The 17,392-nt window shown below is 46.9% G+C and overlaps 1 protein-coding gene across 2 annotated transcripts in view; it reads right to left on the reverse strand.

Moving 5' to 3' along the window:
• Nucleotides 1–17,392, reverse strand: part of DHX35 (DEAH-box helicase 35) — a 58,639-nt gene that overhangs the window by 39,756 nt on the left and 1,491 nt on the right. For both annotated transcript variants that reach the window (XM_032774339.2, XM_032774338.2), the window contains exons 2-4: nt 16,594–16,727; nt 16,124–16,216; nt 12,016–12,093 (exon numbers count right to left, since the gene is read on the reverse strand). In XM_032774339.2, the coding sequence (XP_032630230.1) occupies nt 12,016–12,093; nt 16,124–16,216; nt 16,594–16,727 (305 nt within the window). The remainder of the gene's footprint in view (nt 1–12,015; nt 12,094–16,123; nt 16,217–16,593; nt 16,728–17,392) is intronic.

Genomic DNA, 17,392 nt, shown 5'->3' on the forward strand with positions numbered 1-17,392 from the left:
ACCTATATCACTTCCTTTTTAACACTTTAAAGTATTGAAGGCTGTGTGACTAATGAACTGTGGCAAGGGACTGGAAGCCTGTCCTGCATTCTTCTACTGACCCACTGTATTACTCTGGCAATTCACCTTTGTGCTCATTCAACCGTATGCAAAATGGGGTATAGTATAACTATCCACTCCACTGGGGTTATACAAAGCTTAGTTATGTTCACAAATGCACTTTGAGAAAGTTTGGCTACCGTTTCAGGATACCGGCATTCTGCTAAGTTCACACCTTAATTCTTGTAGGCCTGTGGGTCCGTCAGTCATCAATCGAAATACAATATCCAACTTCATGAGCCCAGCACTGCGCCCCTTTCTTCAGCCACGTCGGCCTGGCAACCTAAGAGAAGAGAGGTCGTGTAATGCAACAGAAGCATACAATGGAAACCTGTTGTAAACTACCTCCTTTTTATGAGCCTTGTTTAGAAGTGGGGGGTCGCAAAACGTGAAGTGTGAAAATACTGTTGTTATGCGCTGATTCCACTGGACTCAAATTCTAACTCTGTATAGCAATGTCCTGAACAAACATTCTGTAGTTACTTTAAAAAACATTAGGAATTATTTTATTTTTTTTAAACAAGACATTCAGTTTTTTCCAAAAGAAATTATTAAAACACCAGATAAAAAAACAGGATATATGGTCACTTTAAACCTTGTAGATACAGTGAAATCAACAACAACAGAATCAGTTCAACTCTGGCTTTTGCTTTGAGAAGCTATAGAGCTTCTTCTGTGAAATAGAGAACTCAAATGGAAAACATGGGAAAAGAGACTCCCTCAAGACAGACAGAAAGCTGAGGGAAGGACAGAGTAACAAAACACACCAGTGCCCATTGGCCAAAGCTGGAGGGTCAGAGCTTCCTAAAACTCACCTTGCAGGCAGACAGGGGCACATAAATATTTATTTAGATTATTTAGTTTGAGTAATTTTGACCTTCCTAATGGAAAAAACAGAGAAACGGCAGTCAAGAATCGCACGGGTTTGATTAACCCGGAGGCCTATGCAGCTCTGGTAAACTGGTGTGGTAACCAAAACACATCGTCCTCCCGGTAATCCCTAAATCACAGCGTTCACAATCAAATCAAATAATGGAACTAAAGAATGGAGGGAAACCACCTCCACTAACCAAAAAAACACACTTGAATATTTGAAACTGAATTTTAAAGTTATTTTCAATAGACTGTGCACGAATCAAAGTCAGACAGCCATGAAACAGGATACAGTTTCACTTGCAAAATCAATTATGCACAGGGCAGTACCAATCTTTACTGTCTTTTTCTGCAGGAGCAACTATTTTAATGTTTGCAACATGCGGTCAATTAACACAATCTTGTCCGTGCAGAACATTTATAACCTCTGAAATCAGGTCTTTAGTGAATTCCTATTGAGGTATATGGAAAAATACCTGTAATTTACTGTTTGTGGTAACATTCATGACTGCCTCAAACCAGACTTTTTTTCCCACATGATGATCAAACACTGGGTAAATATGGACATGGAGGCGTATTTGTCAATATTTTTTCATTGTTTCAGTCAATGTTTGCAGTAATAAATTACATAAAAGTCTTCAAATACATTAAATGACTCCCAATTTATACCTTTTTATAACATGCCAATTTCACAATTAGAAAATTTCATTGGGATTGGGCAGCAATCTTGAGAGAAGAAAGCAATGTGCAACATGTGTGTTTATGTAAGTAGGAAAGGGGGCAGGTTTGCTCTAAAACTACTATTAATCATGCTATCTAAGCTGCCCCAAAACCAAGGGAAGGACTGGAGTGCTTCAGTTCTGATACCTAATCTTATTACTGATGAAGACTGAAGACATTAATGGTAGGATTCAAACTTAAAATGTCAAAGAAACCATCCTAGAAAAGAGGCTCACATTTGTAAACAGTTTAGAAGACCCATGCCAAATTTGTGCATACAGTGATGAAATGCTTCTTAAATCAGAAATCATATTTCCAATTGTTTAAAGGGATAAATGACAACTTAAAAAGCATTACGTGTAATCATTTCCTTTTACGTATGCTACTAAAACCAAAAACAAATTTAAAATCCAATTACTATTAGAGACTTTGGGGCATTCTCTCAGCTTAGACAAGAAATAATCATTTCTGCCAATTCACTTTTTGTTTACACTCAGTTTCACCTGCAGGTCTTAGTGCTCTAATGTTTGTTTTAAAACACCTGGCAGGGAAAAAGACGGTTAGTCACCTTGTAACGTTGTTCTTCGAGATGTGTTTGCTCAAATCATTTCCAGTCAAGGTGCGCACGCGTGCACGTTCGTCGGAGAAACTTTTACCACTAAGCACACTTGGCGGGTAATCAGCTGGGCGCCCCATGGAGTGGCGCACTTCATGGTGCCGAATATATACCCAGCCGATCGGCCCCCTCAGTTCCTTCCCGCGGCTACTCCGATGGTGGGGAAGGAGGGTGGTTTTGGAATGGAATGACAACACATCTCAAGAACACAGTTACAAAGGTGAGTAACCGTCTTTTCTTCTTGAGTGATTGCCCCATGCATCATCAGTCAGGTGATTCCCAAGCCTTACCTAGGCGAGGGGTGGAGTGTATGTGGCCGTATGCAGGACCGCAGCACCAAAGGCTGGCATCATCTCTAGATTGCTGGACGCAAGCCATAGTGCGAGGGAAGGTGTGGACGCGATGACCAGGTCGCAGCACGCAATATTCCTGGTGGCCAGCGTGCGCGCAGGAGGGCGCTGAGAAGCTTAGCCCTGGTGAATGCACCGTGAAGGTGGCCGAGGAAATAGCCAGGTCATAGCACGTGCGATGCATGCGCACCAGGAGGATCTCTGGAGAGACTGGCAACCCTTCATCTGTTCCGCGATGCCACTGAACACTGGGGAACTTTTCCGAAGGGCTTACGTCCCTTTCAATACGAAAGCGAGGCTCTACGCACATCTTAAGGAGTGTAGCTGCTCTCCCGCTATTCGGGGAGAGAAGAGTGTGCTTCGGAAAGAAGACGCGGGAGGAAGATGTTCCTGTGTTACTACTATGGAAAGCAGACACTAACCTTAGGGGAAGGTATGTCTGTGATGAGGTTGCAGTTGTACTTGTCCTTATGAAGACAGTGTATGGCTGGGTCCACAGTGAACGCTCTCCAGCTCAGAGAACCCGCCTGGACTGCGAGGTAATGGCCACCAGAAAAGACGTCTTCACGACAGGTACAGAGAGAGCAAGTCGCTAGATCGGCTCAAAGGGCGGTTGCATTAGTCCTGTTCAGGACAAATTGAGTCACCAGTAGGGGCAGGGCGACGCGTGGGGGATAGAGGCGGTTAGGCTTAATGAAACCGAGAAGACCACTGGGTGGGAGAACACGGAGTGAACCCACCCTCGCCTGGATGGGAAAGTGGATACAGCCTCAAGTGTACCTTCAGAGAGGATTTGCAGGCCCTGCGTAAGTACCAGAGTAGTGTCCTAGGACCGTGGAATCGAGGCCTATGAAGGAGTAACGTCCTGTGTCGTGCACGAGCAAGAGAAGCGTCCACTTGGCCAAATACGTAAAAAAGAGCGGGTGTGTCATAAATAGATAGCTAAGGGTTAATGTTTCTCTAACCTGTAAAGGGTTAACAAGGGAACTCAAAACAGCCTGGACAGACCATCAGGAAACTGATTTTTCAAAGTCAGGGAGGAATTTTCGGACTCTGGGTCTTTTGTTTGTCTCTCAAGCTATGAAAGGTTCTTTCTTCGTCTTATCTTCTCTCTGTTTCCAACCTGAAGTCAGGTTGAAAAACAATCATAGGCTTTATGTGTTTTGGGTGTATTTACATGTGTAGTAACTCTGCTGGAATGTTACAAATTGGTATCTTTTGAATCAGACTGTTTATTCATATTTTCTTATAAACAAATAGCCCTGCTATTGTCATCTGATACAGAGTTTAAGTCTATTCTTTTTCTTCTTTTTTTTTTTTAATATAAAGTTTCTTTTTAAGAACTTGTTTGAGTTTTCTCTACTCAGGATAAGCTCGGCAGCAAAACCAGGGAATTGGTGGAGGGGAAAGAGAGATAAAATCATTCTTTTCCTTGTGTTTGAGGTTTGTCTCTTTTGTGAAAGAGAGGGGCAAGGCTTCTTGGTATTTGATGTAACGAGATTGCACAATACTCTCAAGTTAGCCCAGAGAGGAAGTCGGGTAGGAGAGGGAGGGGGAAGGGAAGTGGAAAAGTTTCCCTTGCCGTAAGACTTCAGAGTTTCCTGGGTCTTGGGTCCTCCAGGAAGGTTTGGGGAGACCAGAGGGGGCCAAAACCCTGGAAATTTGGATGGTGGTCAGCGAGAAATAAGATCCAAGCTGGTTAATTAAGCGGAGGTTCATGCTAAGCAAACCCAGATTGGAACGCTAAGGTCCAGATTTGGGCAAGGCTTTGTTACAGGGTGGAAAGAAGCTACGGAGGAGAAATAAGCTGTACGGAGCGGAACAGCGTAACCCACTGTGTTAGCCATGCAGGAGCCACGCCGTGAGATGAGAGCTCGCAGGTCGGGTGGCGAAGCCTGCCGTGGCTTGCGTGATCAGGTCCGGAGAGAGGAGGGGAACTGGAGTGGGCCATGGACAGGTCTTCGCAGGTGGTGTACCAGTGCTGTCCTGGGCTTATGCTTAGGCGCAAATCAGAAATTATATGCGCTTGTCCTGCGGAGCTTCAACAAGGACCTTATGCACCAGAGGAAACCGGAGGGAAGGCATATAGGCAAGTGGTGCCCCATGGCAGGAGGAATCGTCTGTGATCGACCCCTGAGAGAGACCCTGAAAGGAAACAGAACTCCTGGCAGCTTCCTGTTCGAATGCGGGAGGTGAACAGATCTATAGGGGAAATCCCCACATCTGAAGATCGATGATGACATCTGGTCTTATTGACCATCGGACGCAGAAAGGACCGCTCAGCTGGTTGCCAGGGCATTCGGACCCCCGGGAGAAAGGACGCCACTAGTCCAACTTGTGGGCTAACAGAAGTCCGAGTCGAATGGCCTCTTGACACAGGGGAGACGAACGAGTCCCCCCTGTTTGTTGATATAGTACATGAGCCGTTGTGTTGTCCATGAATACAGAGACACAACGGCCGGAGAATGTTGCTGGAAAGTCTGGCACGGAGGTTTACTGGGCCGCCCTCAACTCCCAGACATTTATGTGGATGCATTAGCTCTGGGGTGACCAAAGCCCTGGGTACGAAGGGGCCTAGATGGGCCCCCAACCAGGGACGACACAGTCGGTCGTACAAGGTCAGCGACGGCGGCCGTGGGGTTGGACGGCATCCCTGCACATATCAGGGATGGATTCAAGCCACCAGTCCGAGGAGCGGAGGGGACTCGAAGGAACTTGAGCAGGATGTCGATAGGGTCCTCGGCGGAAGACCGAATGGACAAGTTTGAAAGGGGCGCATGCGGAGCCTGGCGACTTGGTTACGTAATACATGCGGCCATTTGCCCCAGTAAGCCTACAGGTGCAACCGAGGTGATTGGGGAGGCCTGCAGACCCCAGACATGATCGAACGATCGTCTGGAAGCGGGCTGGGCAAGTAGGCCACTGGCTTGAGTGAGTCCAGGGTTGTTCCAAAAAGTCCAGCCTTTGTGTAAGGGACCAATGTGATTCTCGGTGTTAGGAGTAAGCCCAACCTGGAGAATAAGGTTCACTGATTATGGTGACGTGCTGTTGGAACCTGAGACGAGAAGGTCCCTTGATGAGCCAGTCGTCGTAGATACGGGAGACACATGTATGCTGCTGCCTGTGGAGTGGGCGCGACGACGGTCATGCCTCGTGAACACCCTTGGGAGGCCGTGGAAGGCTGAACAGGAAGGACTGTGAACTGGAATGTTGGTGTCTGATCATAAAGTCGAAGGTAACTCGTGTGCGGCGGAAAGATGGCAATTATGAAGTATGCGTCCTTCATAGTCGAGGGCGGCGTACAGTCCCAGAATCCAAGGACGGGATACTCATTCCCAGGGAGACCATCGATTTCAACTTGAGCATCCTTTGTGAGCCCTCGGCAGTCTAAGAGGTCTAAGCCTCCTTGGACTTGGGAATCAAGAAAATAGCGGGAGTAAAACCCTTCCCTCTCTCTTCTAGCAGTACCTCCTCTATGGCTCCTGCGTGAGGAGAGACTGCACCTCTTGTAAGAGGACTTGCTCGTGAGAGGGGTCCCTGAAGAGGGACCGGGATGAGGGGGCGGGAGGGGCGCGGGTGAAGCAAATGGAGGTGGTAACCTTGCTTCACCGTGCACAGAACCCAAAGGTCCGAAGTCAGTTGGGACCAACGCCGGGAGGAAGTAGGAAAGACGGTTGGAAAAGGAGGGAAAGGATCCTGCTTTGAGACGGTACGCCGTCCCGGGCGCACCTTCAAAGTTGGCCTTAGCCCTGGTGGTGCCTTTGAGGCCCTGTTTCTGGCCCCCTTGGGGGCCGGCGCCTACGGCCGCTCCGCCGCCGCTCCTACTGACGTCCTGTCTGTTCCTAGGCGGAAAAGTACGGGCGCGAGGTTGGGGTCTGAAAGGTCTACGTTGGGTCACTGGGTATGCATGCCCAACGATCACATGATGACCCTATATGTCTTCAAGCTCTGCAACCTGGGATCATGTCTTACCGAGAACAAACCCTTGCCCAAGGGTAAGTCCTGGATAGTGTACTGAACTCGGGAGGCAGGTTAGAAACCTGGAGCCAGGAGATACATGGTGACTGCTGGGCAAGGCCTGGCCGCCGAGTCAGCCGCGTCCAGGGAGGCCTGGAGAGAGAGTCCTGGCTATTTTTTTGCCTTCCTCCCAGGAACGTGGCAAATTCCTGGCGTGAGTCCGGTGTAGCAGTTCGGTGAATCTACCCACCTCTGCCAGGTATTATAGTTACACCGGGTCAGTAGAGCCTGCTGGTTGGCCACTCGGAGCTGGAGGGCCCCTGCTGAGTATACTTTACGGCCTAGTAGGGTCCATCCGCCTAGCCTCCTTGGACTTTGGGGCGGAATGCCTGTTGGCCATGGCGCTCCCTCTCATTGACCGACTGGACCACCAATGAAGAGGGGATTAGGATGTACATACAAATACTCATACCCCCAGAAGGGTACCATTGTACTTTCTCTCAACTCCCTTTGCCATAGGTGGATGGAGGCTGGAGACTGCCAGAGAGGTACGGCAGTGGCCTGGATAGTTTTAATAAATGGCAACACACTCGGGTGGGGCATCCGGGTCAGGATGCTCACTACAGGGTCCTCAACTTCCCAGGACTTCCTCCACTGGGAGGTTGATATTGATGCCACCCTGCGAAGGAGGTCCTGATGCGCCCTGAGTCTATCGTTGGAGGCCCTGAAGAGGAGGTCCCGCCACAGCTCGTCCAGGGGAGGAGGATGATACCCGGGAATGAGAGGGTCCTGGAATAGCCCTGCTTCCTGGGATGGTTCCTGCTCCAGCGTCCCGGGGAATCCGGAGGATGGGCTGCGTGCTCTTCCGACTCCGCCACGGGGGGTGGGAAAATGGTGGTCTCTGGTGCCCGATGTTCTGAGGCAGCAGAGCGGGTCTGGACTAGGGGAGCGCCCTGTGGCTTTATGGTACACCCAGGGTGTCCAAAAGGAACCACTGTTTGAGGCCCATGTCTGAGGACGTGTGTTCTGAAAGACCCCCGTGGGCACCTCCGTATCATGGGTCCCGGTCGTAACAGCTGTCCGCCTGGGAGGATACGGACGTCTGCCTGGACGACCATGGGGGAGCAGAAAACTCTGGAGCTGCGGTGCCAACGGATCTCGCACCCCGGGACCATGGGGAGCGGTGCCGGTACGCAGAGCGGTACCTAAGAGCGAGACCGGGACCTGCGACCGGGCCAGTGCCAGGAGTTCGGCCATGCTCGAGTCTCTACGGCGGATCTGCTCCGGGAGGAACGGTGCCGGGTCGGGGCCGGGAGCTGGGCGGTACCAGGAGTAGCGGATGAGGCGCGAGATATCGATCGGTGCCGTGAGGCTGATCGATGCCGGGAGTCGACCGTGCCGGGAGATCGCTGCGGGAGCTCGACCGGTGGCCGTGGAGAGGATCAGTGCCGGGACCGGGAGCGTGCCGAGAGTTAGGAACGACGTCCTGCACTGGAGCGTCTGGGGATCGTGACCGAGAGCGTGCCATTACCGGTAACTGACAGACGACGGTCTAGTCAGGGCCGGCTTGCCCATGGAAGGTGAATACCCGCACCGATGGTGCCGGGGTAGGGCGGTGCCGACCCAGTCATGGCAATCAAGTCTTTCGCCGCAGAGAACGTCTCGGAGTAGACGGCAAAGTGAGCTTTACCATGGCAGGTGCCGGGGAGCTGTCAGGCACCGGACTCGACGGCCGTCGCAGGGCTGGAGTCGACGGTGCGGTTTAGGCGTGCCGCGGCAGGTGTTGGTGCCGGGCGTCCGACCGAGGGCACAGTCTCTGGCTGCAACGCGGCGTTGTCAAGACCCGTCTGAGCCTTCGCCGTCTTCAACCTCGGAGAGGGAGCGGCGCAGGGTCGACTTCGGGGCCGTCTGTGGTCGGTCGGGAGTCCCTTAGGCGTACCGGTGGTGCCCGGTGCTGTAGGGGGCCCTTGCTCACCGGCTGGCTCGACCTCATGCCAAAGGCGAAAGTGTTAGTGCCGCTCCAGAGGAGCTGCCTTAACCTAAATGTCCCGCTCTTCTTAGTTCTAGGCTTAAAAGCCTTGCAAATTGAGCACTTAGAAGAATAAGTGGATTCCCGAGGGCACTTCAAACAGGAGTCGTGGGATCTCCTGTTGGCATTGGCCTGTGACAGGCCAAGCACTGCTTGAAACGCCGTGAGCCAGGCATGAGCCTGGCCCCGGGTGGGGGACGGGGCTACTCCCGAACCCTGCTACAATTACTAACTAACAACTTATGACTATGAACTATAAGTGAATCTAACTAACTATATATATGAACAATTTACAACAACTAGAGGAAGAAGAACTACGAGTAGCTAGGGAAGGTGGAGGTCGACTAAGCCGCACGCCACTGTTCCAACGACCGACACGGGCGGTAAGAAGGAACTGAAGGGTGGCCGGGTTGCTGGGGTATATATTCGGCGCCATAGCGCGCCACTCCAGGGGGCGCCCAGACGACCCGCCGGTGTTGCTAGGTAAAGTTTCTCGCACAAACGTGCACGCGGCGGCCACACACCACTGGAATGGATATGAGCAATCACTCGAAGAAGAATGTTTAATTAAAAACACTTGCACTGGAATTTTAGTCATTGCCTTTCTATTGGTCTTATATTTTATAAACGCTTTTAAAATAAAATCTTTAAATTAGAACTGAGGCACATTTGTGCTACGTATTGCACACATACCTATAAACAAACAGTCCCTACCCAAGAGAACTTGCAGTCTATGCTTCCTGTCTGAAAACTGATAGTACGGAGGCAGATTGCAGTGTCCTCACAGGTCCATATGTGTACGGCAGCCTGCTGCACACTATCAATTGCAGGATCAGAAGCCAACAATATAAGTGACACAAAATGGAAGGAGAGATCTAAGCAAATATGTTTAGTATTATAATTAAATAATTGATTATTCCCATCTGTCCTTCAACTGACCCAGTACTGACTGATTTCTTATAAGATAACAATGTTGCTTTAAAAAAAAAAAAAAATCTGAGTATAGAATCTTCTATCCACCGGACAGACAGAGAACAGGAAGAAGTAATTCAAGCTAACCCACTACTGTTTTGCCAATGTGACACAACTAGGAGGACCACTAGTGAGGGAAAAGAGTAGCTCTGTCTTCATGGTCTTTCCAGTGGTTGGCCTCTCTCCCGAGACTGTGTACCAACTAGTTTTGATGGAGATTTTGTGATAGTGACATACAGGAAGTGAACTGACTAAATATTTCTCATGTGTCACTTAATGACTATCAGACGGTAATGACTATGGGACACTACCAACTTGGGCCATTTTGAACCAACAGCCTAGGGATGATAGCGCAAATCTTGATTAATCAGATTCTATTCTATATTATTGGTTTTCTGAACCCAGAGATCTGCTGTCCAACACCTACTTGTAATGAAAAACTAAACAATGTGCATTTTAATCCCATTAATTTGGTCAAACTTACACTGTTCTCAACAGTCATTTGAATTACACTCTTTAAATCCTTTTGACAGGCTTTAAAAATAATCTTCACATGTGTACATTTGTCTCTGCCCTGCACATAAAAATGAATCTCTCTCAATCTCCCATTTACTCTATTATTCTCTCTTCCATGAATTCCTTCCTGAACCTGTTACTTCAGATGGGATCGTCTCAGCTCCCTTCCTCTCTCAAACTAAGCATTCAAGCAGATAACCAGGGCTGACAATGCAAAGCTAATTCAAACAGAAGTCCTAAAGTTTCTAAATTATTTCCACTTTATAGCTCTGAAACTTCCTCCTTCCCCTCTGGCAATGTCTATCCTCTAGTGAGGAGAGCAGATGAAGAGTTTTCCTTAAAAAAAATCCATTTCAACCAGTCAAAGTAATAAATAACACCAACCATGCCTCCCAAGCCCCTCAAATGGCCAGGCAGTCAGGAGAAATTTCAAAGGTGTTCCCAGCTTGAGGCCCCACTGTGGCAATATGCTAAACTATAACCAAGCAATTTCAGCCTTTGAGCCTTAAAAGGAAAGGGGGTAAAAGCAGAGGTACCATTGAGAACATAGACTATAATTTAACATAAATTTTTACAATATACAGTGTCTGTCAGGTACAGAATTACACAGTCAGGTAGGCATATTAGATGGAGGCTGAGAGAGAAAAGATGGAGGCGAGCATCTCTCTTGAAGCACTAGACTCAAGTCACTGCTGGAGGCAGGATGCTGGACTAGATAATTAAATGATCTGATCCAGTATGAAAATACAACAGGAATCCACCAAGCATTTATTTTTCTAAGACAGCGTATTACCATAGGTACAGGTTGACAGGTGGCACATACAATGTAATGTAAAGGCCATAGGTACAGGTTGACAGGTGGCACATACAATGTAATGTAAAGAAATTAGGACAGGATATAGAATAGCAAAGAGGTCTGTGTATAAAATGGTCAGAAGCTACAAAACACAGATGAAGAAAAGGATTATGGCTGAGGGGAGAATGCTGCAGTGGACATAAATGCAACATCTGGCAGCAGTTAAGAGAAGAACAAAGGGCACCGCAGAAGAAAAGAGCACAACTCAGTAGAAATGATCATGGAAGCATTATTAAAGGCAGAAGGAGCCCATATTGAGTAATGGGGACATTGCTACAGGAAGGATATTGAATGAAATGATACAGAAAAGGGCAACAAAAACAAAATGTCTCATATGTTATGAGATGTTGTGAAAATTAGGTTTATAGTCATTAGAAAAGAGGACCTCAAGAAGGGAACATTACTGAGGTATCTACAATTCCATGTGGTATAGAGAAAAAGAATGCTACCAAACTAGCAGTGAAGGCAACCAGTTTATACAAGAGAGAATGAAAGAATCCAAGAAAAACAAGTCACTAAAGGATCAAAAAGGCTAACAATGTTAGGAACCATTAGGAAAGGGACAGACAATAAGACAGAAAATATCATAATGCCACTATATAAACCCACGGTACGTCCACATCTGGAGTACTGTGCCAGCTCTGGTCACCCTATCTCAAAAAGGATTTAGTGGAACTGGAAAAAGCACAGAGAAGAGCAACAGAAGTTGATCCAATAAAATATATCATCTCACCCAGCTTGTCTCTCCACGAGTTTAGTGATGCAGACAAATGGAAACTAATGTTCAGTTATATAACCTGATACAAACAATCAATACATCCATTCAAAGGAAACTGCTAGTAAATTAACCTGAACCAATATGTGGACTAGCAAAAATTTTCTATGGTAAGGCCCAATCTGACACTGTACAATTTTTATTGAATTTAGAACTTTTGAACATTCTGCTTAAGGAGAATCAGTAGAAGAATCATTTAAACTTGAAGCTGCAACAATGTTAATTTTTACAGCAAAAAAGAAAGGAACTCACTGAAACAGCAGCAACCCTGCGAGGCTGCGTCACTCCCACTACTCTCCCTTCGGCTGTCCAGCCAGCTTCTGCTAGATACTGCAAACAAACATTGAAGACAGGAAATTAATTAGTCATACATGACACATTGTTAAAGCATGGTACTGGATATCAGGGCTTCTAAGATTTATTCCTGGTTCTGACATCAACTCTCTGTGACACCGCAGGGGAAAAAAAACAATGATTTTGCACATTAGTTGACCCCACTATAAAATACATATACTACTACTACCCCTACCTAATAGGTATATTAGCATTTAGAAAGCATTTTAAGATATTGAGATGAGAGGATTCACAACTGTAAAGTATTTCCTCTTAGTGATTCCTTCCCTTCCTCTCTCATTTAGTAGTCCTGTCTCAGGAAAAATGTCTGAACAGCATTAGTCAAGTACTCATGCTGAAGCAGTTAATATACCTCACTAGTTTTGTAGCCATGTGGCAAGAAGAGCTAATTTTATATACTTAGCAAATATAGATTTATTTATTTTTTATAATACTTGTCACAAAAAAACAGCTAAGTTTCTGTAACTGTTATACTTCAGATGTGTTGCACATGTCCATTCCACGTTAGGCGTATGTGTGCCTTGAGCACAGCTGCCGGAAATTTTTCCCTCAGTGATACGCAGTGGGTTGGCTTTAGCACCCTCTGGCGCAGCACGCTCATGGCACCAGTATAAAGGGACCAGCTGACCCTGCACCTCCCTAGGGTGTACCATCAAACATTTTCTTTAGAGCCTCCCCCTCCCACTCCGGTATCGGGCTGGGGCAGGTACAGATGCTGAGGTGTATGGGGGCAGCTGCCTGCATGTAAAACCCCTGCTTTTTTTCTTCTGAAGGTCATGGAGGGATGGTGGAGCATAGAAACGGGTGCTCTGCTGAGACCTGAAGTGCTTCCTCAAAGGCACTAGGGTGTAGAGGTCCAGGGACTTGAGGGTTATTCTGGAGTCCTTCAGTCCATGGAGCTTTGCATCTTTCTGCTCTGAGAAGAGTGAGGTCCTGTCAAACGGAAGGTCCTGGAGAAACTGCTGGACCTCCATCGGCAGGTCTAAGGACTGCAGCCAAGAACAGCTGCACACGGCCACAGTTGAGACCATGGATCTAGCTACCAAGTCTGCTGTGTCCAGGGTAGCCTGCAGAGAGGCCCTGACTATTGACTTCCATTCTTCCACCAGTGCAGAGAAGTGCAGCCTGGAGTCCTGGGGAAGCAAGTCTCTGAATTCTGACATGGAGTCCCAGACATTAAAATTGTATCTCTCCAAAAACACCTGTTGGCTGGATATGCAGAGCTTTAAACCTCCTGTAGAATAAATCTTTTACCAAATAGGTCTCTGAGTCCTTCGCCTTAGAGGTTTCTCCATGCAGCTCCTGTCTCTCCCTTTTGTTGGCTGTTGAGACGACCAGGGACCAGGATGGGGGCAGGGGAGTACAAGTACTCATACCCTTGGGCAGGAACAAAATACTTTTTCTCAGCTCTCGTTGAGGCGGATGGCAGCGAGGATGGGGTTTGCCACAAGGCTTTAACTGGTCACATGATGGCTTAATTGAGAGGCAGCCATTTTAGACAGCCACACCGCAGCCAAGATGTTGACAAGGCTGTGGGAGGATTCTTTGACTACCTCCACATGCAGTCCTAAGTTCAAGGCCACCTCTTCATCAGCTTCTGATAAGCTCTGAAGTTGTTCCGGGGGGGGATGGGGGAGAAGAGGGGGAGAAGTGACATGCCCGCCTCTGACACTGCCTTGTCCAGGGAGGAAGAGGAAGCCTGTACTGGGAAGGGGCCCTCCTCTTCTCCTTCTGCCCCGACTGTGTCCCGCAGGTCTAGGTCCTATGGCTTGTATCAGGATCAGTACCAGAGTCCAGGTCAGGTGCTGTGCGATGGGATGGGATGAAGGAGCCCTTCTCTCCAAATATAAGCATCTGGAATGTGCCCCTGACATCAGGGGAAAACCCCAAGGGTTCCAAAATGGCCATTGCATTGACACAGATCAGTGCCAACTGGATAAAGCACTTGGAGGTACCCCTGCATCCAGGTCTATCACCACATAGGTCTGACCAGAATGGTACTGACAGCAACCCATCTGTTGTGTATCCAACCCCACTTCTGAAGGCTCAGACGATGAGCCTTCCTCCAGAGACCATAGCGGTGCAGTACTCTTCAGTTCCAGAGATCAGTGCCAAGATGGGGAGGCCTGCATCGAGGATAGAAGGCACAGTTTCCCCCTAGATGGTACTAAGGGGCCAGGTACTGAGCAGCAGCTTGAGGTGACGTGCTCCTTTCTGCCCACCTACATCGCCAACACAGGCTCTTGCACTGCAGGCGATGGCAGTACCAATAGCACCAGCAAGTATCTGGCTGCTATGAATGTTTCAAGGGTGGCCAACACCGTGATCACCCTAGAGTCTTGCTGTCCCTCCAGCACCAGTTTATCTGGTATTGGACTCAACAGAGCCTGCAAAGTGGATGGAATCAATGGTACTCGCACATGGAGAGGGATCAAGGCAGTGACCTGACTCATGTCGCACTCCTGCGCTCCCCAGGCTTGGCTTTTTTCTGAGTCGGGGAATGTCCCCTTCTTGGTCAGTTGCTTCTTATGTTTCTTTCTCGGCAGCAGGGACAGGGAATGGTACTGAGAGTCCCTCATGGTGGGAGGAGCACTCTGCACTGAAGCTCAAGTACTCAGTGCCGAGTCTGACTGGCTTGGCTCCAAAGAGTGTCTGAGTGCCTCTTCCATTAACAGGAATTTCAATCTGGTCTCCCGGTTCTTCTTCGTACGAGGATTAAAATCCCGGCTGTTATGACAATGGTCCCGGACATGAGCCTCACCCAAGCACTTTAAGCAACTGGCATGTGGGTCACACAAAGGCATAGGCTTGATGCAGGGCTTGAAGCCTGGTGACCGAGGCATGCCTTGGCACCAGGGGCAGATGAAAATCCACTAACAAGCAAGAAGCTCCAACTCAATTATGTACAAAAGCTATTTACAGTCCAAACAAAAAATAAATAAGTAGTGAAGAAAGAAACAGGGGACATGGGTGAAAAATGAAGACCTCTGAGTACAGCTTGTCGTAGCAAGAAAAGCAGTTCCAGCAACCATCATAGGCAGTAAGAAGGAACTGAGGGAGGCGTGCGGTTGGCCATTCCCTTTCTACCTGCACCATGAGTGCACGGCACCAGGGAGCACTAGAGCTGACCTGACAGGCATCACTGAGAGAAAAACCTCCATATACTGTGCTTGAGGCATGCACACACCTAATGTGGAATGGACATGTGCAAGCATTCGAAGAAGGTTAATATTTTAATCGAATATGAAAAGGTGCCATACAAATATGTTTCTCCCATTCATGTTACAATTTTCTGGCAGGAAATAAAGATGGTCACTGTTTGAACAAAGAAATAGAAAGATCCTGATTGAAATGTTTTCTTTACAAATGGTGATGAATTTAAAAGAATTCTGAAGGAGTAATAAATTTAAGAAAATTTGGCCTCCTACTTAAGCAGGAGCCTTTTGCAGTAGGAATTGTGGACCCAAGTTTGATTTCTGAGTATAGACTTTTGTTACATAGGCCAATAAGTTATGTGGCAGAAGGATTTTATGCTGTTGCAATCATAGAATATCAGGGTTTGAAGGGACCTCAGGAGGTCATTTAGTCCAATCCCCTGCTCAAAGCAGGACCAATCCCCAACTAAATCATCCCAGCCAGGGCTCTGTCAAGCCTGACCTTAAAAATCTCTTAGGAAGGAGATTCCACCACCTCCCTAGGTAACACATTTCAGTGCTTCACCACCCTCCCAGTGAAAAAGTTTTTCCTAATATGCAACCTAAACCTCCCTCACTGCAACCTGAGACCATTGCTCCTTCGTCTGTCAATGCCAGAACCTGTTGGCTGATAGCAAGGGAGAGGCAAGGTGTAAGGCTCTCTCATACCTCAGTACATTGCAATATCAGGACTGGGCCTAAAGTATCACCCTTGTCCCATCAGGTCTCTACACCATTCCCAAGAGTTGGCTGTCATCCTATGTAAGATCTCTTGGAAGAATATAGTTTTGCTAAGTTACATGCACACTCACTTGTGGAATCTGAGTAGTTTTTCCACATCCTGTTTCTCCAACAATCACCAGTGTCTGATAGTTCTCCACCAGATAAAGGATGTGGTTTCTAAGCTGGAAGGGCGAAACATATTCAAGTTAGGAGAACAATCTGAACAACAGAATTTTCAATACATTTCTGCAAAGAGCAATGCACATATAGATATATACTCAGTATAAGATATGAATTATTAATTCATTAAACTCCATCAATGCAGTGCACAACATATAATATTTGAACTTAAATCCACATAAAGGTTGTAATAAAAAAGAGCAGATTCACTTTTGCCAACATCTATTAAACACAAAGAATAAATTTCATCAAATAAAAGAATGGTGACTTCCATTACATCACTTTCACGTTGTAAAGTGATGTTTGAGAGGATCAAAAACAATTTATAAAAGAAACACAGCAGGCATGAGATTCAGCATATCAAAAAGTTCTTTCATACCTTAAACACTGGTAACTTTTGTCTCTGTTGTTCAATTGAAAGAGATGCATAAGGATTATAGATGACAGAAACACCAGTACTTTCAGCAGCACTCTGCCTCTCTTCTGTGATACTGACACCAGGACCTTCCGTGCCTACATGACATGAGACAATTATAATAGGAGGATGACAGAAATTTTCCTGGCATATCTCAGTCTAACTCAGACAAATAAGTTCTTTAGGAAAAGGACTCAGTCTGCCTTCTAGCAGGTGCCGTTAAGCATCTCTAACATAATTATCATAAACATATGTAGTTAATGCTTAACAAACAGGAACTGTTCCAAATTAAATGTAAATCTCCCTTTTTTAAAGTCTCGTAACATGGCACAATATATCTGTGTCTTTCAAAGAAAATGTTAAAAACATCTATGAAACATCTATTTCATGAAAAATGTACAAAAGCCTTAACTTTTGGCACCTCTCTTTTTCCTTTCCTTCCGCTTTAAAGAAAGTTTTTTTAACACACTCATTGTTTTTCCCAAGAATGCCTCTATTCATTTAAAACCAAAAATAGGCAATAAGAATCAATTTCGTCAACACACAATGCTAGAATATGTCTTCCAATGGAACCTTTTTGATTCAGATTAATTCTAAGGTGTACTTTTAACTGTACTTGCTTATGAGCCATGTCACTCACTAAATTGAACTCATAAATCTGTTTATTCCCAGTACATGTAACTGGGAAACTAATGACAGCTGAAAATACTCAATCATGGGGGGAGGGGGGGGATTTTCTCATTAAGGTATGCATCATCTGCAG

Source organism: Chelonoidis abingdonii, chromosome 14, assembly GCF_003597395.2.
Source record: "Chelonoidis abingdonii isolate Lonesome George chromosome 14, CheloAbing_2.0, whole genome shotgun sequence".
NCBI classification, from domain to species: Eukaryota; Metazoa; Chordata; order Testudines; family Testudinidae; genus Chelonoidis; species Chelonoidis abingdonii.